The sequence below is a fragment of the Odontesthes bonariensis genome, chromosome 12 (assembly GCF_027942865.1).
Source record: "Odontesthes bonariensis isolate fOdoBon6 chromosome 12, fOdoBon6.hap1, whole genome shotgun sequence".
NCBI classification, from domain to species: Eukaryota; Metazoa; Chordata; class Actinopteri; order Atheriniformes; family Atherinopsidae; genus Odontesthes; species Odontesthes bonariensis.
Genome location: NC_134517.1, coordinates 12,892,060 through 12,915,305, shown reverse-complemented (window position 1 = coordinate 12,915,305; position 23,246 = coordinate 12,892,060). Strand labels below are relative to the sequence as shown.

The window sequence follows — 23,246 nt, the reverse complement described above, 5'->3', positions numbered from 1 at the left end:
CGAGTGAAGATGCTCCTTTAGGCTTTCAGCACCGCGGACAGCTCCTCCTCCATGTCATGTAGCATTTGTGTGCACATGTGAAGAAGGCTGTCATTGTACACCCAAAACAACCAACTAAGATCAAATCTTTAGGCTGAACAATTCATACTCTCCCCCCTTTTATGCTGAGTTTTTTCATCTGGGGTCTCCAGCAAATTAATCCCCCCACCCTCTCAGGAAACCATCGCAAGACCACTTGAATAGCCTCCTCCTCCCATATGTTCCCTTTTTTAGGCTATATCCTTCAAAATACCAGTGTTATTTACCGTAGACGGGGTGGAAACTATATCACTTCCTCAGCGTGTTGGACAAATGAGAACAATTCGGCTCTTTTGTGTCGTTAACGAGCGTGTCAGAAATCCTCCTCCCTTTCCCCGCAGGGTGTGATGTGAATGCACGGGGCTGCATTGGCTTCACGTCAGGCACTCACTTGCACCTCGCAGATATTCAGTCGTGACGGATTCATCCCTCAACCCCACCACTCTTGTTTAAGATTCCGCAGCTGAAAAGCTCTGGCTTTTTGCCGTCAGCCGCAGCCTCCCCACTCTGGTCTTTGGATTCATTTACGAAAACGGGGATCTTTCCGGTTTTTTCTATCGGATTTTTACCAAGTTTAATTGCACGAGGACTTTGCAATGACAGCCACCAAGGAACAGCCGAACCAGAGACCGAATCAACCGCAGCAAGATGAGGTGGGCAACTGGCTTTTTGTGTGTGTGTGTGTGTGTGTGTGAGTGTGTGTGTGTGTGTGTGGGAGGGGGGGGGGGGGGGGGGGGGGGGGTTGGGGGATTTGATTTTATACTCTTTGTGGTAACCTGTCATACAATAGCTGTCTTTTGATCAATTTAAAAGCCAGTTGCTCTGACTACTTCCATGACGTGAGATGTGTAAAAGGCCATTTGTGTGCTTGCCTGTGTTGCCTCTGGCTTCTTGTCTCCAGCATCAGTTTTCTGTATGGATAATCAGAGGCTGTGGCTGTTGTTATACGGGCTTGTTGAAGTTGGGTTGCAACGAACCACTCGAATCGTGGTCAGGTGTGCAGACAGGTTATTGCAATTTTTTTTAATTGTGGGGTTTCGAAATCTCCAACAATGGGCGCGCGTGTGTGTGCCTCCTGCCCAGCTATCCAGACACCTTGAAAGACAGCACACATGAAAATCACTTCGGGTGAAGGTAATGTAAGTGTATACAGACACGCAATATTTGTGTTGCTCCCAGCCAGACAAACGTTGCTGTTTCTGTTCTCGACTCATGATGTAAACCGTTCTGGGTTCAGGCACGTTTGCACAGATGGCGCACACTGCAATGTTTATTTATTTATTTATTTACATTTTCTTATGAGCTCGGTTTTTTTTTTTGGAATGTTTATTTTGACAATCATTCATATGTTTGTACAACAAACCACTGACTCAGTGTTTGGTTTTCTCTTTTATAAATGTTTTCAATTTTCCTTCGACAAATGATGCAGTTTTTGTGCTTGTCATTTTAGGCCTTCATCTGTCGGGGAGCCAAATTAAATGTGGGTGCTCTTAATTGAATTCAGCCATGTTATTCTAAGAAATCAAAACCTTGCCTTCATAATTGAGTTTCTGTATCAGAAGGCCTCGTGAGAAATGGTTGACATATGAGAGCTCACAGAGTTCAATTCCTCCAGCTCCAAAGCTTAGTGCATGCTACACGGCCGACCTCCTGTTGTTTTAAAGTTATGGGTTAATTTTGTGGGTGAGCAGCATTCATTGATTTAATTAGTTATGACACTGTCCATTATTAATACAGCAGTAAGGAGTTGCAAATGGAGCCTGCTTCTGTTGCAGAAATGTTTTGCATTTATAAAGGTTGTGTGCTTTAATGGGAACAGAAGCTAAAAGAAAAAAGAATAATTTTTGCAGCAGGTTGTTATGTTTGCAGGCTGAGAGGAGTGCCAAAGCTTTTAGTGTCCCAGACTACTGGAGTACTGTCAACCCACAGTGCGTAAGAATAGCTTTTTGGCAGGCTCCTAATCAGGTTACTTTATGTTAAAGTTGCATCACAATACTGAAGGAATTACAAAAGGGGAAAACATGCAGAGATCTTTCAAAATAGTGTTGATAGTTTTCTTTTCTTATGTGTATGAACCTCCATTTGCTACATTTAATTACATTGTTGTTGTTGCATGAATCATTTTTATTTATTTGTTTAATGTGTTTTACATTGAATATTCTACAAATTAAAGAACAGTGGTGGTAACTGTAAGGCTTAAATTCACAAATCTCTTATTTTTTTTATTTAGTCTTTTTGTCGAAAAGTATGATGGACAATTTGTTCTTTGTTTTGTAATTGCACCAGCATCTTGAAATACAAAGAACATACACCTTCAAATGTTTCCCTTAAAAATTCTTACTAGGAAATCCTCGATCAGTAGCCAAATGGCACCGTGGGTTATGAAAACGTTTCATTTTGAGAACATCTCTCTGTATAAAAGAGAATGGGCTGGACCTAAAATTTAGTTCTGCTAGGGCCACCACACTAATACAAGCAAAATAACAAAAAAACCCAGCTATTTTTGCCCATTAGGACATGAGCCACTGTTAAAGGGATAGTTCGCCTCTTTTGACATGAAGCTGTATGACATCCCATATTAGCAATATCATTTATGAACATTGACTTACCCCCCGCTGCATCCTGTGAGCCGAGTTCCAGCCGAGTTTTGGTGTTGACGAAGGTAGTCCTTCGTAGGTAGGCAATAGACTGCACACATTTACTCATCAAAGCAGCTGTGCCATTGTGGGGTGCACTATTGGTGTGCTGAAGGCCAGGTGGGTGTGTCTCGATACAGCGGGGGACAAACTGCTCTATAGCCCAGAGAAGGCATGCCAAATTATTCTGGCATGCTGCGTTTTGCACAATATTGCCATGAACGAGGGTCTCCCACTGCCCAGCCAGAGCCCAGCCAGACAACATGCCAGAAGACCCCCCTCATGGACAACAACTGATTGCACGTCTTTAGTTTCAGTCATCGAGCGCCTGGCCATGGCGATATGTTTTTTTTAAGCTATTTTCATATCAAACCATTTCTTCTTTATGTCGGTGACATTATGAACTACAGGTGACACGGAATTAACAGCACACGTATTTGCTTCCCATTTCTTCGCTTTAGCAGGTCCCGTAATTCCACTGCTAACACTGCTAAAAATGACAGATTTTCCTTTTTGGATCTCTGAAAGCAGAACTTCAATCTCAGAGCCCGTAAAATTGTTCTTTTTGCGCCTTGATGTAATTTTCATGACTCAACACTCAGCACTTCCTGGGACAGTCTAATGATATGTTTTCTTGCCCTAATTGTGGTTTTAACTCTTACGATTTACTAGTGACATGAAAGTAGAAAAAGTATCCAATATGTGTGAGGGAAATAATTCAGTTAAATTCAGTTAAGATCAATTTAATTCAAGTAAATTCAATTAAATATAATTCAAGTCAGTTCAATTCATTTATTTTGTGTCAATGCACAACAAAAGTGATCTTGATGCACTTTTAAGAGAAAAATTTAAAAATTATAAAAAATTACAATCCAACTAATTATAAACCAACTAATTGGACCCTTTAACATTGATGTGGTGACCTATAGACCTATGGAGCTGAGCTAAGGAACAGAGTAAGGAAACAGTTACAATTCTATGATTATGGATACTTTATTGTGGATCTGCATCATTCTACTCTAGAGGTAAGTTGTAGGAATAGTTGGCTAATTGTTTATTTCTTACTTATTATTTGAGTTTGAGTGCTTGAAATTTGTTGCAGCTCACTGTAAAGTGAGTGAAATAAATTATATAGATTTTTGGTTTTCGATAGTATGTTCTAAACTCTGTGGTAGTTCAACTGAGTAAAATTCAGCATTGTTTTGTTTTAAAGGATGTCAGGGTGGCTTATTTTTCCAAAGAAATTTAGAGAAGTATGAACCTAGACACTTAAACCAGTTAGGGGACAGTTTGATGTATATCATCGAGAAGAGGTAATTGATTTTTTTGGTAGGATCATCATTTTTATAGTGGCAACTCTCCCCATAAGTGATATGGGTAAGAAGTTCCAATGTGTGAGATCGTGTTCTATTGTCTTAAGAAGCTGAACATAGTTGAGTTTTGTTAGCTCTGAAATACTTGGTGAAATGTTTATGCCTAAATATTTATTTACATGTATTTATATTTCCTGACTGTAATGGAATAGTTGATGTAATCTTGAAATTAAAGTTAATTGACAGAACTGTGAACTTAGATCCAGTTCAGAAACCCTTTTGCTGTGAGATGACACTGATAACCACCGCACCACACATACAGCCCTGACTTGAAAATGCCTTGAAAATTTAAAGGTACTTTAGGCAGCATTCTCACAGCTTTAATTGCGGTGCTGGGCCTACAGATTGTTTTTGGACTGAACTAAAGAACTGCCTCCTAAACAACCATAGCAATAAATCCAAATAACCCAAACATCCTAACAGACATACTATCTCTGATGTAATCTCTTGTTTTCATGTTTTTTTTCTGATATTATTACACAGCAAGGGTATAAAGCATATTAGATGAGCCTTATATCTGTAGATTACTGTTATATCACATTTGTCAGACTTTTCAAAAAGTTTCCTCTTGATGCAACCATGAAAAATCTGTTCTATTAACTTTTTAAGGTTAGACAGTGATGCCATATATTTCGGGAGATTTACAACATGTCACTAGTACAGTTTCTTCCTAAACATGGAACAAAATAAATCATTAATTTATTTTATTTTATTAAATATTCTCATTTTTATTGACATTATGGCTCTTGCCAGGCTTGCACTCGTCACAAGTTCATCAGCTCACCTCAGTTGAAGTGCGGTAGTGTTTCTGGTAAACAAGGTTTTCTGCACTTACAGGATTTATGGTAAACTGAAGGTAGGCAGAGATCGATTTCACTCCTGAAGTAGATAATCAAAAGCTCGTCTGAGAGGGCAGTGACACTCATTGATCATAGTCCACTATCTTTTTATTGACTCTGTCAACTGTATATTCTCTGAACAGAGTAAAAGATACAGATGCAAGTTAAGTGTGGACAGTGTAGACAGAAATGTTTGAAAATAAAAAAAGCCCAATGAATTTAATTTAAGAAAATAAATAAGAAAAGAAGTATTAAAAAACTGGATTTGTAAAACAATTAACATACATGGTCAGACACTGACAAATGTAGAAATTATATGTATGACAGTGGGAGAAAACAGTATGAAAATATTTTTTATGTCTATTAATATTAATTGAAGAGCCAATTTACCACGATAGTGGATTGGGACAATCACCTGAAGGCAGAGACGATGCGAGGTCTGCCTACCAATCCATCTACAGAAGAGAAAACTGAAAAAAAACAGCCCAGCCTGCCCAGACCCTCTTATATAGTATACATTCGTTTTGATTCCAAATGTAATATGACCCAATAAATATAGCGATTTCTCTTGCAATAAAAAAAATCTATCTCTAAAAGAATAATATAATAATAACTAAAAAAACAAAAACAAACATGAATGGTGCTTATCTTTATTTCTCCAGTGAAAGAGAACATTAAAAAGAGGTTACTCTCAGTCACACTGTAAAATTGTAAATTTTTCACAATAAATTGGGCATTAGCTGTTGTAAGTACCTTTGACCTTGCCGGCTGAGGTTGGAAATATATATATATATATATATTATTTTAGCACTGGTTGTCTTTATTTGATAGTGAGTAGAAATGAAAGGGGCAGAGAGATTGCAGCAGAGGAAATTCAGCAAAGGGCCCCAGGACAGGACTCAAACCTGTGCTAGCTGCATCAAGGAGTTGCAACCTCTGTACATGGGACACCTGCTCAACCAACTTAATATCTTCAAACTTAATATCTGTCTCTTGTGGGTTCTTTGTGCTAGATATATTAGGTTCCATGGATTCACCATGATGATTTGCACGGTGGTGTGGTGGTTAGCACTGTTGCCTCATAGCGAGAGGGTTCCTGGGTTGAATCCCAGCTGGGGCCTTTCTGGGTGGAGTTTGCATGTTCTCTCTGTGTATGCATGGGTTCTCTCTGGGTACTTTGGCTTCCTCCCACAGCCCAAAAACATGCATGTTAGGTTAATTAGTGACCCTAAACTGACTAACAGTGAGTGTGAGCGTGGATGGTTGTTTGTCTCTGTGTGGCCCTACAATGGATTGACGACCTGTCCAGCATGTGCCCCACCTCCCGCCCAATGACAGCTGTGATAGGCTCCAGCCCCCATCCCCCTAAGTTGGATTAAGCGAGTATAGAAAATGGATGAATGGACTCACCAGGTGTGTGTTCTGATATGTTGTGCTACTGCTGTAAAAACCTTTGTCTAATGTTCTTTCCTTTTATCAAGGAATGTTGTTAGATCTTAGATGTGATTATGTATTGTAAATGAGGTCAGTGTCGGACATCGGACAAGTTGTAATTGCGTTTACCTCACAAGTTACAATTGTGGCCGTATATACTGCGATCACTGCTTATTCTGAGCGAGGTATTTAGCAGACAGACTATAATTCTGTCTAAATGATAATGGGACTCCTCTCATCCAGTGCATTGCCAATGTTTGCCAGTGCAGTAATGATATAGACTCATTCTGACCTTGATGCATAACTCAAGCTTTAACTTTTTGAAAGATCTTAAAATGTTTAATCTACCAATAAACATTTTTACAATTGACTTTTAACAGTTCACCTAAATACAGTCATGGGAGAGGGATGTCTCGCTGCTCCAAATCTGCTCTGAACACTTTTGTCTAGTTAACTGTCATCTATTAATATGATGATCACCAGTCAAGTCATTTACTAACTGTTATGTCTGCTATGTTTCTGTTTTCTTTTGCACATTTCATGTTATGACTTGTCTTTCCTGTTTTGTTTTGAAACCACTAACCCTTTGTCTCTGTTCTGAATTCACCTTCCTGCACGCCCTTCCCCCGTTTCATTACACCTGCTCCCTGATTGTTCCCTCGTTTCCTTTTGTATTTTACCTTCTGTGTCTCACAGTCTCGTCGCCAGTTCATTGCACTTCACGGTCCTCGTCTCAGCACTCTTAGTCATAGTCATAGCCTGTTTGTGTACGAGCTCGTCTGTTTTCTCGTCCCTGCCTTTTGCATCTTGCTTCTCGGATACCTCTGCCAGTATGACTGCCTACCCGTGTATCGAACCCTGCCTGGAAAAAATCTGCTTTAGTCTGTGTTGTGCATTTGTGTCCACCAGTTCTGCGCTCTGAGGAGTTCATGACAGAACGAACTGGCCAGAATGGACACAGCCGACATGGACCCGGTTAGTCATGCCCTTAGAGCTCAGGTTCAGAAGCTAGCTCAGCAGGAGCAACAGCTTGCTACCCTGTGCTCTGGTCTCAATGATGCTAGACCTGGGCTCACAGTTCAATAGGCTTCTGGAGAAGCTCGACAATGCTGTCCTCACTGTGGATGCACCGAACGTCGGGCCTGACCCTCCGCCTGTTGTGGCCGCCGCCACCCCGTTGCCTGATTTAGCCGCAGGGTCATGCCCACAGTTGTCTCGGCCCCAGAGATTCTCAGGTGAATCAGGTGATATCAAGCCATTTCTTACCCAATGTGAACTCCTTTTTGAACTGCAGGCCGTAGCCTTTCCTACTGAGCGCGTCAAGATTGCTTACATTATCTCCCACCTGTCTGGACGCGCTGAAGCCTGGGCTACCACTGAGTGGAGTCTCCGCGCCGCGTCATGTGCATCGCTTGCAGACTTCACCAGGGCGCTGACGCAGATCTTTCAGCACACCTCACCAGGCGAGAGGCTGCTCGGGCGCTCATCAGACTGAAGCAAGGCAAACGTAAGGTCACAGACTATGCCATAGACTTGAATGAATGGATGAATGGATGAATGGAATGCGGCCACATTAGCCGATGCATTTTCTCAGGGGCTGTCCGGAGACATTAAAGATCATCCGGTCTCCATGGACTTACCAGAGGAATTGGATTCGCTCATCGCGGTTGCCATCACAAGCATCAAGAGGCTCACGGAACGTGAGCAGGACCGGGGTCACCGTACGTCCCGCACGTCCTCACCGGAGTGGGAGGGGCGCTTCGCCGGACCGGCCGAATTGTCTTCGCCCGCCTTCCACCTTCTTCGCCCCGTCAGTCACGGAGGAGCCCCCGCCCCCTCCTGCCATGTCCCATTTGGCTATCCTCGGACACCCCTGGTTGACCAAACATAACCCCAATTTTGACTGGGTTAAGGGACAAGTTAGGTCATGGGACCAGGGCTGTTATCAGTCATGTTTCGTTCCTCAGCCAGCCTTAGTTCACAATGATCCTGACCTTTCAGGGGTACCTGCTTGTTACCATGAATTAGCTTTGGTTTTCAGTAAAATGAAGGCAAGAGCACTTCCTCCTCACCGCCCTTACGACTGCTGTATTGACTTGTTCCCAGAAGCTACTCCGCCTAGGGGTAGGCTGTTCTCTCTCTCCTCCCCAGAATGTCAAGCCATGGAGGAGTACATCCGGGAAAGAATAGTCCCTGCGCCCCTACATCGACTAATGGGGGCTCAACGATATAACAATTAAGAACAGGTACCCTCTCCTGCTCATCTCCACGCCGTTTGAGCTTCTGGACGGAGCCAAAATCTTCACAAAACTACTTACGCAATGTGTACCATCTCGTACACATTAAGCAGGGGGATGAATGGAAGACGGCGTTCAACACCCCCACAGGACATTATGAATATCTTGTCATGCCCTTTGGTTTAATGCTCCTGCTGTTTTTCAGAACCTTGTGAATGACGTCCTACGGGACATGCTCAATGTATCTGTTTTTGTGTACCTAGAAGACATCCTGGTATTCTCCCCCGATGAGGAAACTCACAAAGGCCAAGTCCGGAAAGTGTTACAGCGGTTGCTCGACAACCAGTTGTATGTCAAAGCGGAAAAGTGTGAGTTCCACAAGCCCTCAATGTCCTTCCTGGGGTTTGTGCTAGCTGAGGGGGAGATCCAGATGGACCCCGCCAAAGTTTCTGGAGTTGCAGAGTGGGCCACGCCTCGTTCTTGGAAGGAGGTTCAGAGTTTTCTTGGTTTCGCCAATTTCTATCGCAAATTTATCAGCAACTATAGTTCCATTGCTGCTCCATTGCATAACCTGACCTCTCCTAACCAAACCTTTGTCTGGTCCACAGAATGTGACACCTCTTTTAACCGCCTCAAGAAGAGCTTCACTTCAGCACCTATGCTCACATTCCCAGACCCTCGCCAGCAGTACATAGTTGAGGTTGATGCCTCCGATGTGGGTCTCGGGGCGATTCTCTCACAGATTAATCCGGGGAACGGTAAGCTGCACCCTTGTGCATTTCTTTCTAAGAAACTTCCAGCGCGGAACAAATTTATGATATCGGGGATAGAGAACTGCTGGCGGTTAAGGTGGTTCTGGAGGAGTGGAGGTACTGGCTCGAGGGGGCTCGACAGCCATTTCAGGTCTGGACTGACCACAAAAATCTTGAATATCTCAAATCTGCCAAATGATTAAACTCCAGACAGGCCAGATGGTCTATTTTCTTTAGCCGATTTGATTTTGTTCTCTCATTCCGTCCTGGCTCCAAAAACACTAAACCCAACTCTCTCTCACGCGTGTTCGACCTGGATAATTCCAATCAGGCTCCTAAAACCATCCTCCCAAAGTCCTGTTTTGATTCGGCTTTCTCATGGGAAGTGGAGGACAAGGTCAGAGCCGCTAGTGTCGGGGTCCAGGTCCCTCCAGAGTGCCCGGGGGACAAACTGTTTGTGGTCCCAGAACTCCGGGGGGGGACATTATCCATTGGGGACACACCAACAAGGTTGCTTGCCACCCAGGGATCCATAAGACCCTATCGTTGATTCAGCAGCGTTTTTGGTGGCCTAAGATGAAGAAAGATGTTACTGATTTTGTTAACGCTTGCACTCTTTGTGCCATGTTCAAAGTGTCCCATCAGAGACCACAAGGGGAGCTTCAGCCCCTCTCGGTACCTAAGCGCCCTTGGTCGCACATTTCCTTAGATTTTGTCACAGGGCCTCCTCTCTCTCGAGTGGAAACACTGTTGTTTTGACTGTTGTTGACAGACTGTCTAAGATGGCTCACTTCATCCCACTTCCCAAGCTTTCTTCGGCCAAGGAGACAGCCGAAGCATTAATTTATCATCTTTTCAGGATTTATGGCTTCCCTCAGGATGTGGTCTCCGACCAGGGCCCACAATTTGTCTCCAAGTTCTGCAAAGAGTTTTGTGGTCTGCTGGAGGTTTTCATCCGCAGTCCAATGGACAATCTGAACGTCTCAATCAGGAACTCGAAAAGGGTCTAAGGATCACTGCATCCCAACACCCCAACATCTGGTCATCACAACTGGTCTGGATCGAACTTGCTCATAACTCATTACCCTCTGCATCATCTAGTTTTTCTCCTTTTCATGTAGTCCATGGTCACCCACTCTCTCTCTTTCCTTCCTGTTTTCTTGACCCTGCCTTTTGCCTCTTGCTTCTCGGATACCTCTGACAGTATGACTGCCTACCCGTGTATCGAACCCTGCCTGGAAAAAAATCTGCTTTTCTTTTGTCCTAGTCTAGTCTGTGTTGTGCATTTGTGTCCACCAGTTCTGCACTCTGGGGAGTTCATGACACTAACAGAGACTTGAAAAGAAGATATCTAATATTCATCAAACCACATTTTAATAGTTTTATGTTTTTGTTCAGTTAAACTTTTTGTCTTCAACAAACTCTGAGTCTATTCCTGAACTCTGAGTTGATCTACTCTGAGATAAAAAACTGAGTTTTCGGTTCCAGAAACGCTGATTTGAGGGAGTTTAGTCAACTGAGTAGTTTCACCTTGAGTTTTGCATGTGCATCACAACTTTAAAAAGCCAGCATCAATGGAGCCCCGATTCGACTAGTCACCTTGGCAACGGGGAAGAGGCGGGCTACGTTTTTCACCAACCTCGAATTGGAAATCTTAATGCGCTCATAAGTTTCAACACGTTTTTAGAAATAAGTGCAACACCGCTGTAGCAACAAAAGCGTAAGTTTAACTGTAGTCCTTTGCAATCACAATAATATTACAGGGGAAAACTGCTTGAATGGTAGCCTATTCATTTATTTTATTCAGGTGCAATCCCGCGGGGGAGAAGCGCACTTGGCAGCAGTTTAAGATGACATAACATTGGGCCTCATGCAAGAACATTTTCGTATTTTATTCTAAAATTCTCTAACTTTTTTCATACGAAGGTCTCGTACGAACACGCCACGTCAGATTCAACAAACTCTCTTAACTTGGGGAAAAGGTGTGTAAACGACCTGCGTAAATGATGAATGCCACCCGTACGTATTTAAGGGCACGTGCACGAGAATAGTAGATTTGCATACTCCACGCCCAAAAATGATACCATATAAGGCTACGCTCCCTGTCTCCTGTGCCAGGACTTGTTGAGTGTTGAGTCATGAAAACGGCATCAAGGCACAAAAATAACTACTTTACGGGCTCTGAGATTGAATTTCTACTTTCAGAGATCCAAAAAGGAAAATAATTTTTAGCAGTGTCAGCAGTGGAATTACGAAACATGCTAAAGCGAATAAATGGGAAGCAATTACGAGTGCTGTTAATTCCGTGTTACCTGTAGTTTGTAATGTCACTGAAATAAAAAAGAAATGGTTTGATATGAAAATGGCTTACTAAAAAAAAAAAAAAAAACGTCTCGACATGGCCAGGTGCTCGCTGACTGCAACTAAAGCCGTGCAATCAGTTCCTGCCTCATCATAATGGCTCTTTGATGGGGCGGTCCATGAGGGGGGTCTTCTGGCATGTTGTCTGCCTGGGCTGGTTCAGGTAGTGGGAGACCCTTGTTCATGGCAATATTGTGCAAAACGCAGCATGCTAAAATAATCTGGCATGCCTTCTCTGGGCTATAGAGCAGTTTGCCCCCCCGCTGTATCCAGACACACCCACCTGGCCTTCTGCTCACCAGTGCGCTCCACAACGTCTATTGCTCTGATTATGTTTGGCAGTCCAGCCATGGCGTGAAAGATGAGCAAGGGGAGCGCACATAACAGTGAGAAATGAATAATTAAATTAGACTACAAACATTGTTCTTCTTGTTTTTTTTTTTATTAAGATGCTAGTGTTAAAACAATACCTTTTACACTATTTGGAGGTATGTTTTCAAGACTGTCCAGAGCTGTTAAAATGGTGCCTGTTAAATCTTCTTTTTTTTAACTGTTAAGCATAATCAAGTTTGAATAAGATATCAACAATGGGGAGAAAATTAAAGAAAAAACATTAGAAATGTAAGAATTCTTACTTTTGACTTGGCTAATTTAAAAGATGTATGCACTCAAACAGCATGGGAAAAAAAAAAAAAGGAGAAAAGAGCCGATGCCGCTTTAAAACCCTTTAAGTCAGGGGTCTTCAACGTTTTTCAGGCCAGGGACCCCCAAACTGATGGAGAGTTGGAGCAGGGACCCCCCTACTATTTATATGGCATACAATTGTGTTTTATATTTAACGGGGCCTAGTGCCGTGTATAAACATAACTACTCTGTTATTGTACATTCAATACTAAGCTATTCAAATAATACACAGGTTAATATATTCATGTTTTTATTTTAAACATGTGCAAGGTACAGGGTGGCCGTGCCACTGCCATTTATAAACATCTTGCATACAACACTGAGCTATTCAAATACTCCACAGATTTTAACTTTAAACATGCATGTAGATGGGACAATGAATCCTCAAAGCATCTGTGGATGGCACACGTTTGCACACAATTTATGAGAAAAAACTGTTTGAAAAAAAATTTATTTATTTATTTATTTTTAAATCGTCTAATCAACCAAAGATTTCGCGACCCCCCTGCAGTACCTCCGTGGACCCCTGGGGGTCGCGGACCCCCAGTTGAAGACCTCTGCTTTAAGTGAACTAACAAGTCCACACCAGAGCTGCTTATATGCACCCACATTAAGGCATATCCCTTTAGGGCAACCAACCCCCTTACCTACTACAAGCATTATCTTACTTTCGAACTGGCCACCACATATTGCCCCATTTTGAAAATCAACTGATTCATTTACAACAAATATATATATAATATATTTATAAATATCCCTCCGTTGTGCCACCCTCTTCAAGAGGCACTGCACAATGGACATACATAAATAGGGGAATTCATAAAACTGTGCTGCAATCAAGCTCAAAAATTCCCACAAATACCTCACTCCACAGACATTAAAGACACGGTGGCCTATAAAAATATACAATTAATTTTTAACGGAAGAAAACTTAATTTGGCTCTCCCTGCCAGCAAGACCCCCTCCAGGGTCCGTACTTGAGATGCCATACAACTTACATTCAGCACTCCATGCAGAGAGAAAAAAGGCAGTAACCACACCAGACTAAACCCCAACCCAAAAGTTGACCACATGTTTTGAGTGAAAACAGCACCCAAAACAACTCAATCTAATAACCCTCCATAGTTCTTTCAGCATACTTATTATACAGTGATAAGTCATGCACAGTAGAATTTCTACTCACAACACCAACCAACTTAGTTGGTCAAGTCAAGTCAAGTGAAATTTATTTGTGTAGCACATTTCATGTATGAAACAATTCAAAGTGCTTTACATAAAATAAAAGCATTGCAGCAGGGAGTGGAAGTGCCATGGCTTTGCCTACTTGTCTGACCCACATGCAGAAAAACTCTCAGGAATCTGACAGCAGTTTAAGAAGTTTATTTTCTTGGTTAAGTAAATGGCTCGTGGGGGGGTCCGACTGGAAAGTCTGGTGCAATGGCTCGAATTCTCGGCAGTCACTTTGAGAGAGAGAACACAGGGTTAGATGGTTGACTTTGGGTTGGAAATACTGCTCTGAAGTGAGAAGCGACTTACAGGGGAGATGGAGATGGAGATGGACGGGGAGGGGGAGGGGGTTCTTGAGATTCTGGGAAGGGGCTTGAACTCACAGGTGGCGATAGGCAATCCTCTTCTGGGAGCGCGGTGGAGAGCGGACAAGGTTCGACCAGGAACGGAGCATGGAAAGAGGTGGTAGCTGTCAGTTGTAGATCTGATCCGGGCGTGACTGAGTTTCTTTAGAGAGGATCCTAGGTACAGGAAATCAGGCTTGGTCCGATCGGGGAGCTGGAAAAACCTTGGAGAGGTAAAACACAGCAGGTCAAAAAACATGGAAGTTACTTTGGCTTAGCAGACTAAGGCTATAAATAAAAAAAAACTAAAAAAAAAAACTAGAAGGCTGGGAGTACCACGTGTGGTTAACAGTCCGGCGCTGAAGAACTGGCAGCGTGCTTCTTAATGCTCCCTGTAATCAGGTGTGATCGACCGCAGGTGTGCCTGGTAAACAACCGGCTCACTCCAGCATGCTCCCTGACGCCACCTGCTGGATCAAAAGTGAAGGCACCATCCCCAGAACCCCAACAGGAAGAAGCTTTAAAAATTCATAAAAGAATATAAAGTATAAATAAAATAATTTAAATTAATTTAAAAAAAAGCAACAGTACAGATAAATTAAAAGATAGCGCGCAGATTTCATGCATAGACACATGAGAAAACAAATGTTTTTAACCTGGATTTAAAAATGTCTACATTTGGTGAAAGTTTAATCTCCACTGGCAGTTTGTTCCACTTGTTGGCAGCATAACAGCTAAATGCTGCTTCTCCATGTTTAGTCTGGACTCTGGACTGGACCAGCTGACCTGAGTCTTTGGATCTAAGAGCTCTGCTGGGTTTATATTCTCTGAACATATCACAGATGTATTTTGGGCCTAAACCGTTCTGGGATTTGTAAACCATCAGCAGGCTTTTAAAATCTATTCTGTGACTGAGTGGAAGCCAGTGTAAAGATTTTAAAACTGGTGTGATGTGTTCAGATCTCTAAGTCCGGGTTAAAACTCTAGCAGCAGCGTTCTGGATGAGCTGCAGATGTTTAATGCTCTTTTTTGGGAAGTCCAGTTAAAAGAGCATTACAGTAATCGAGTCTACTGGAGATGAATGCATGGATGAGTTTCTCCTGGTCTTTTTGGGAGAGGAAACCTTTAATTCTGTTGATGTTTCTGAGATGGTAAAAAGCTGCCTTGGTGACAGCTTTGATGTGGCTGCTGAAAGTCAGATCTGAGTCTATCAACACTCCGAGGTTACCAACTTGGTCAGTGATTGTAAGGTCCGGAGTCTCAAGATATTTACCAATGCTGACCCTCTACTCTTTGCTCCCAAACAGAATGATCTCAGTTTTGTCTTCATTTAATTGTAGAAAATTCTCTCTCATCCAGATGTTTACTTCCTCTAGACACTGACACAGTACGTCTGCTGGGCTGCAGTCGTCCGGTGACAGAGACGCATAAAGTTGTGTATCGTCTGCATAACTGTGATAATTGATGTTAAAGTTCTGCAATATCTGACCCAAAGGGAGCATATACAAGTTAAACAGAAGAGGTCCAAGAATTGACCCCTGGGGAACTCCACAAGTCATGGCCACTCGCTCAGATTCATAGCTGCCAATTGTAACAAAATAACCCTTCTAAGTAGGACCTGAACCAGTTAAGGACCGCTCCAGAAAGTCCAACCCAGTTTTCCAGCCTGTGCAACAGGATTCTGTGATCTACAGTATTAAACGCAGCGCTGAGGTCCAACAGAACCAGGACTGAAACATTACCAGAATCAGTATTCAACCTAATGTCGTTTAACACTTTGACCAGAGCTGTTTCAGTGCTGTGATGACGTCTGAAGCCTGACTGAAAGTTATCAAGACTTCCACTTTCATTCAGAAAGTCGTTGAGCTGGTTAAATACAACTTTCTCAATAATATTAGATATAAAAGAGAGATTAGAGACAGGTCTGTAGTTGTTCATCATAGAGGCGCCTGGAGTTCTCTTCTTTAGGAGTGGCTTTATGGCAGCTGTCTTTAGTGACTTGGGAAAAATGCCTGATGCCAGTGAGCTGTTAACTATTCATAGGAGATCACTTTCTCCTACGAATAGTTAAAAACAGTTTTTAAAAAGTCGGATGGTATTATGTCCAGAGAACAAGTTGTTGATTTCAGCTGCCGAACTGTTTCCTCTAGGATTTTTAAATCAACATTATTAAATTGTGACATAACATCAGAGTTGTTTCTAGGTTTTAGACACAGATTAGTTTTCTTGTTTGTCTGTGTTGCATGAATGTTTTGTCTAATTGTTTAGATTTTTTGGCTAAAAAAGTTGGCAAATTCGTTGCATTTCTCTGTGGAGAGGAGGTCTGGGTTTGACTGTTTAGGAGGATTTGTGAGTTTTCCAACCATAGCAAACAGAGTTCGAGAATTGTTGACATTCTTATTAATCATTTCAGATACATGCAGCTGTCTGGCCTTGCACAGTTCATAGTTATAACTACGCAGGCTTTCTTTGTACAGCTCATAGTGAATCTGAAGCTTGGTTTTCCTCCACTTACGTTCAGCTTTCCTGCATTCTCTTTTCAGGTTTTTGACCGTAGTGGTGTGTCTCTATGGTGTTTTTTGTTTGCTCAAGGTGCTCTTGATTCTTATCGGTGCAACAGCTTCCATTACATTAAAATTTTCAAGTTGAAATGATCCAGCAGTCCTTCAACCGACTGCGCTCATTATTGGTAACATAGCTATGGCCTCCCTAAACAGAGCACTTGTTTTCTCATTAATGTACCTCTTCTTAACTGAGAAGCTGGTTGTTTGAATATTCTGAGTGATCAATAAATCAAATAAAATACAAAAATGGTCAGACAAGGCCAAATCAATAACCACAACAGAAGAAATATCAACACCTTTAGAAATAACCTAATACAAGAAAAAGTTTCCCAAATCATCTTAAGGTAGCTGTATAGAAAAAAAAAAGGAAAAGAAGAATCATTTTGAACCACTTGACTAATTTTGAATTTCCCGCACTGGGGGATGATAAAAGTATTTTTTATTTTTTATTTCTATTTCTATTTTCTTCTATATGGGAATAATCTTACAAACAGTGTACTCAATATATAATATAATAATAACTTAGATTAGTCTGACTGAGCCCTTGAATGCTGGTGCGTACTGTATTCATTGTCTGCCAAAGATAAAGGGACTCTGTTTAAGAGTCTTAAGCTAAGATGCAGAAAGGTTGATCCCTGGCACTGGTATGAAGAATGCTTTCCAAAAGTCAGAAGATGTACTTCGGAGGAAAGATTAGCCAAGAGTTGATTGAAGCCATGGAATTTATTTCCTGCTTTTCAGCAATGAATTGTATAACAGAAATGCTTAGTTTCATCTTTCAGGCTTTCAACTTCTCTCATGCAAAGCACTGCTTTGAAAATCTTTCCCAATGGAATGGAATGGAATGGATTGAAAATGGAAAGCTTTCATTGACCTATCTTAAGAGATGGTGGAAGCATGATCGTGTACAGTGTTTACAGTATGTGGGCATCAGGATTAAGTGCTATTGTCAAGCTTTAAATGATTTAGCTCTCTAAGGTTAAAGATTTAGTTCTTTTTGAAGATAGCTTCTTATAAAAAAAAGTTGTTGCTATCACTCAAATTTTTGTCTGGTTTACGGTGTATGCATTGAATCTTTCAAACTTTGTTAAATAAAAAGTACTAATTTACACAAAATCCCTGCTTTGGTCATTAGCACCGAACACTTAAGTATCTTTCCATGTTTCATCTGTTTTTTTCTCTCCCCCTTCTATCTACAGGATCTGAGTGGAGCAAATGCTTCTCAGAGGAACTGGAAGGGGATTGCCATTGCTTTACTGGTCATCCTGGTGGTCTGCTCCCTCATCACCATGTCTGTCATTCTCCTGACACCAGGTAACATTCGACGGGATCTTTGTACTTTAAACTACTCTCACAGAAATGAACAATTAAATAAATAAATAAGATTAGAAAGATACAGCATTCAAAATATGTACATGACCTGTTGTAGATTTAACTTACAGACTAAGAATGACGAAGCGAGACGTTTTCTTCAGTTCAAACGTACTTTAGTTATTAACAAAAGGAAAAAACATACAGCGTGCGGTTTTGGCAAGTTACAACATGGCGGACCACAACTACCAACAAAACTCTGACGTAATCACGTCACGTTCACCTTCCTGCTCCTAGAACATCTTGGGTAGTGAAGTCATTTAAACAACTACAAATAAATTAAATTCAGTCTCCTTTTAACCACATATTCATCACATGAACTGTTTTTTATAGATATTAATGTTAACTTATATTTCAACTTGTATGAACTTATTTATTCTTCTCAAATCACCTCTGCAACAAATAAATTCTCAACATCCTCCCCCCCGATAAACCCTCAGTTTATCTAAATTTCCAAAGGATATAACAGCTGGATTGGTCTCCGTAGAACAGTCCCTGAACTTGTGCGAACTGCACATGACCTCACAAGGCCATCTCGACCTGGAAACAGTTCCTCAATTCTTCCCAGCTTCCAGCTATGCCTCGGCGCGTTATCTTCACTGATGAGCGCACCGTCCCCAACTTTCAGGAGGGAAGGCTGTGGGGTGTCACAGCGATGGGCTGACTTTAGATCCAGCAGATATTCTCTGCGCCATCTGTTCCAGAAGTTTGTCATAAGTCTTTGTCTGTAGCGCCACCTCCTAGTCGTCTCCTCCTTGTTTGCTGTTGGATGGTTAGTATCAGCTGGAAATGGCTTAGGGGGTAAGCAAGTCAGTCCCTGTCCCACCAAGAAGTGAGCAGGTGTCAGCGGCGCTGGCTCATCCACACATTGTGCACGTAGGTAAGCGGCCTCGAGTTTATTATAGCTTCAGCTTCAGTCAGAATGGTGCACATCTCTTCAAAGTTGAGTTTAGCTCTGCCAAGCACTTTTCTGAGGATAATTTTGACTGACCTTAAAAGCCTTTCCCAGAATCTGCCCCACCAGGCTGCTCTTTCAGCAATGAACCGCCAGGTGATGCCCTTCTCTGAGAAGAACTGTGTAGCTGTGGATCTTTGATGCTTTCCCAGAGCTCCTTCAGATCCTGATCAGCTCTGTTGAAAGTCTTGCCGTTGTCCGAGTAGACCACCTTGCATAATCCTCTTCTTGAAATGAATCTTTTCAGGGCTAGCAGAAAGTTCTGCGTGGACAGATCTGAGACCAGCTCCAAGTGCACTGCTCTGGTTACAGTAGTCTGTTGTCCAGCCTTTGCCCTGAATTTTTTACAAAGTGCACACCTTGACACCACTTTCTTGACTACTTGTCGTGCCCTCAAAATCCAATATTCCTCTCTTGTCTGGACTAAAGTGTTTTGTACACCTGCATGCATTATCTTCTCATTTTGATACTGAACCAGCATTTCTGTGTATCTGTGATCGTTGGGCAAAATCCATGGGTGCTTCTCTCTGTAAGAGAGATCAGAATGCTGGAGTCTTCCTCCCACACTGAGCAGCTCATCTTCATCCAGAAATGGTTTTAGCTCTTTAGATTCTGTAGTCAGTGTTGGGGCATTTTCCTGCTTTCAGCAGATCAATCTCTGAACTGAAACTCTGGTTCTGAATCACTTTTATCCAATGTTTTCCTGCTTCATTCAGCTCTTCTGCTGTCAGTTCACCACCTAATTCTGTGTTTGAGCGGGTGTTGGTGACAATTAATTTTTGCTGGAAGTTCCCAGGTCAAAATACAAACACTGGGGTGACCGAGCCTTTTCCGTTGCTGCCCCCAGGCTCTGGAATAAGCTCCCCGTTGAGCTGCGTCTTTTTTCTGACCTGGGCCTCTTCAAATCTAGGCTAAAAACCTACTTATTTAGGATTGCTTTTAATACCCAGTAGTATGATGACACTTTTATCTTATTTTATCTTAATCGAATTTTGTTATATTTTATTGCTTTTGCTGTTCTTTTATTGTTTCTATTTGTTTTTACTTATTCTTCTCTTTATGTATTACCTGCTGTAAAGCACTTTGGTACATCGTAAGGATTGTTTGTAAAGGGCTGTATAAATAAAGTACATTTACATTTACATTTACAAACCTCTTCATCCAGGCTCTCACTCGAAGCACTTTCTTCAGTTTACTGTACTTCTCTAGACCGAAAACAGGTTTTAAGAAGTTCACATCTTGATTAACAAACTGTACAGAAATCTGGTATTTGGATCTGAGTTCAGATTTTACCTCATTTTCTTGAACATTTTCCCGAGTGCTGTCCAACTGATCAGGTGACATCAGAAAACAAGGTCCTGCACAGTTAGGCCTCTGGTGGGAAAGTCAGCTGGATTCATTTTACCTTTGCAGAGAGACCATGACTGTGGGTCGGTTAAACTCTATACGCTACAAACTGTTTCCACTTGTGATTAGAACTGCGAATCCAGTGTAGCACTATCATTGAGTCTGTCCATAGTCTCAGCTGTGTCTTGTCCAGCTGCAGTGCTTTCATGGGGGTTCTCCCCAGCCTGGCTGCTATTACAGCTCCCATCAGCTCCAGACGTGGCAGTGTCATCCTTTGGAGTGGAGCCACTCTTGACTTGGATGCAACCAGGCTTATGGTCAGTTCTCCATCCTTTGTTTCTCCCTGGAGATAAGCAGCTGCGCTGTAACCCCGTTCACTTGAGTCACAGAATACATGTAGCTTTAAGGCTTGCCCGTCCTGCTGCTGCATGTGTGTTTTGTACCACCGTGGGATTGTCAGCTGATGCAGTTGAGGACGCTCTGAACACCACTGTAGCCATTTCTTTGTCAAATCAGGTGGCAGTTCCTCGTCCCACTTGAGCCCTCTTTCCCACATCTCTTGGAACAAGCACTTTATGGTGAAGCAGCCCTCTGAGGTCGAACACAAAATCATCAGGGACTGGTCTCCACATCAAGCCCAAAACCTTCAGCACGGACCCGTGTGTCTCTGGCTGTGCAGTGCAATCCATCGAGCTCTCCTGCCATTTTTCTTTGAGCTCAGGAGAGTTCGTCACCCATTTACATAGTTCCATGCCTGCAGCAGACATAATGTTCCTGGCTGTTGTTGTCACTGTATGTGCGTCTGTCACCTCACTTGCACTTGAAATGAAGTCATCCACATAAAGCGAGGAACTGATGATTTCTACCACTTGTGGGTGTTCTTGCTCATATTGTCTCAGATGTTTCTGTATGGTGGCTGCGAGTAAGAATGGGCTTGATGAAGCTCCAAACACCCCAGATAGCAAACGGACTCCGGAACGGATCCGTCCAGATTTAGGGTAGACTCAGGAACGGATCCGCAAAACGGACCTGGATCACGGATCCGGGTCGGATCCGCACCGGACCCTATCCGGATCCACACATTAAGTGCTACATCCGGCCCGGATCCGTTCATAGATCACATCATCCGTTTCGGATCCGTTTATGATACTTATAATGGAGGTGGACTCATTTGGTCCAGAACCTTTATTTATTATGAAAATATTAACAAAAGTAGATACAGATAAAAACTTGCTAACCAACTAGAAATGACTCCACCAGTTTAGCCTTATACACCGGAAAATGACTTATTGTGAAGCTGCAAAAGACCTAAAATTGGGTTATTATTACGAGTAAATTTACAGTTTTGAGGCTGCACAGCGGTGCAGTTGGTAGCACTGTTGCAGGTGTGAGAATCCAGCCAGGGGTCTTTCTGTATGTGGTTTGCATGTTCTCCCTGTACATGCATGGGTTCTCTCTGGGTACTTCATCTCATCTGCTATCCGTTGTGCTGTACTGCTCTCCCTGCCTCCCTCATCCTCCATACCAGAACAGTAACCTCCACCAACCTCCCTGGAGATATATGGGACATTATAGTATGATCCTTGTGATCATATGATTGGTTGGATACAACCAATTAAGTGGAACTGAGTTCACTTAAAAGAGCTGGCACAAACACCAGATTGACCAACACATCACTACAAGTTGCTAATAAAAATAATGGACACAAAAAAACATGAAAACATGTGTTGGAAATTCTTAAATTTATTTATAAATACTCACATACTCATTTAAATGAAAAAAAAACTAATAAAAAAGAACTGGCATAACATGTGATGTGCTGTGCTTAGACATCGTCAGCAGGGGGAACCTCGTGTGTACTGCGTCTCCTTGAGGTTCCCCTATCTGCTGCCAAGTTGAACCACCGGATGGCATGCTTGCAGACATCATGTTCAGTGGAAGCACGAGGAACAGGATTTTTTCTGACAGAATCTGTAATGACAAAAGGAGATTTTCAATTAAGTTATCATCATCCGCCATCATAATCACAATTTGTAATGTGACGGATACACATAGTGATGCACTCCAAAATAGACAATCTGTCACATACTTCAGACATAGAATTTCTAAATATAGGAATGCAGTTTAAGACTAACAAAAATAACCTGTGTATAGTCAACTTAGATGAATAAGTGATGAGTGAATGATATAGTGACCAAAACTACCAGGGTTAACTCAAATCTACATTACCTACCGGTAATATGCTATATGAGCTAGCTAACCACGCTCGCTTTATAAATGATGAATTCAGTATGTATTAATGCTTATCTAATGCTACTTATTAATGAAGAGTAAAACATGTATAACTGTTTATAAATTACACACTCATGTTATTGATATATGAATAATGCTTTATAAATGTTATATTCAGTATTTATTGGTGCTTAACTAATGCTTAAAAGTGTGTAGTTATTATAAAGTGTTAACAATTTTTTTTTAATCATGTCTTGATACCTTAAACATTTGTAAAGCAAGAGAGTGCAATTTCTTTTAACACATGACCCAATTTTGAGGTCTAGAAAACAAACAAACAACAAAAACTGGAGAATATTAATGCCAGAGATCACACTGGGCTTATGGTCAAAAATTATTTGGCATTCTACACAAAGGTGATTATTAATAACCGCACAGAATCACACACCTATACAGTGTATATATTTTGTTTAAATTATTTTATACCAATAATTTAACTGAGCTATTTGTTGTTTGTTTTTGCAGCTGACAACCAAGGTGGAAGTGACACTAAACTAACCATAGAGGATTTGTTCAAGCCTGAGTTCAAGGTCTATGACCCGGAGGCCAAATGGATCAGCAGTGAGTAATCCATATAGACTGTACCTGCTAGAATTTTGAGTGGAAATGAGTCAGATGAGTGCAACTGCAGCTGGCATGTGTACAACAAGGTTTGCCAAAAAATGGTTATGATATACAGTATATTTGACACACAAGTGTTTCTCATTTTTAGCTATTCTGCGAATGAGCTGCAATGTAGTGGAATGCAATAT

General features: G+C 41.8%; 1 protein-coding gene across 4 annotated transcripts in view; it reads left to right on the top strand.

Moving 5' to 3' along the window:
* The first annotated feature begins 236 nt into the window (after window positions 1-236).
* dpp10 (dipeptidyl peptidase like 10) overlaps window positions 237-23,246 on the top strand; it is an 81,163-nt gene continuing 58,153 nt past the window's right edge. Inside the window, exons 1-5 of one of the 4 annotated variants that reach the window (XM_075479110.1) lie at window positions 654-731; window positions 8,861-9,087; window positions 9,206-9,355; window positions 17,729-17,843; window positions 22,960-23,055. In XM_075479110.1, the coding sequence (XP_075335225.1) occupies window positions 9,302-9,355; window positions 17,729-17,843; window positions 22,960-23,055 (265 nt within the window). In that variant the 5' untranslated portion in view covers window positions 654-731; window positions 8,861-9,087; window positions 9,206-9,301. Of the gene's footprint in view, window positions 732-936; window positions 1,213-8,860; window positions 9,088-9,193; window positions 9,356-17,728; window positions 17,844-22,959; window positions 23,056-23,246 lie in introns of those variants that run through there. The other 3 variants (XM_075479109.1, XM_075479112.1, XM_075479111.1) reach the window with 3 other exon arrangements.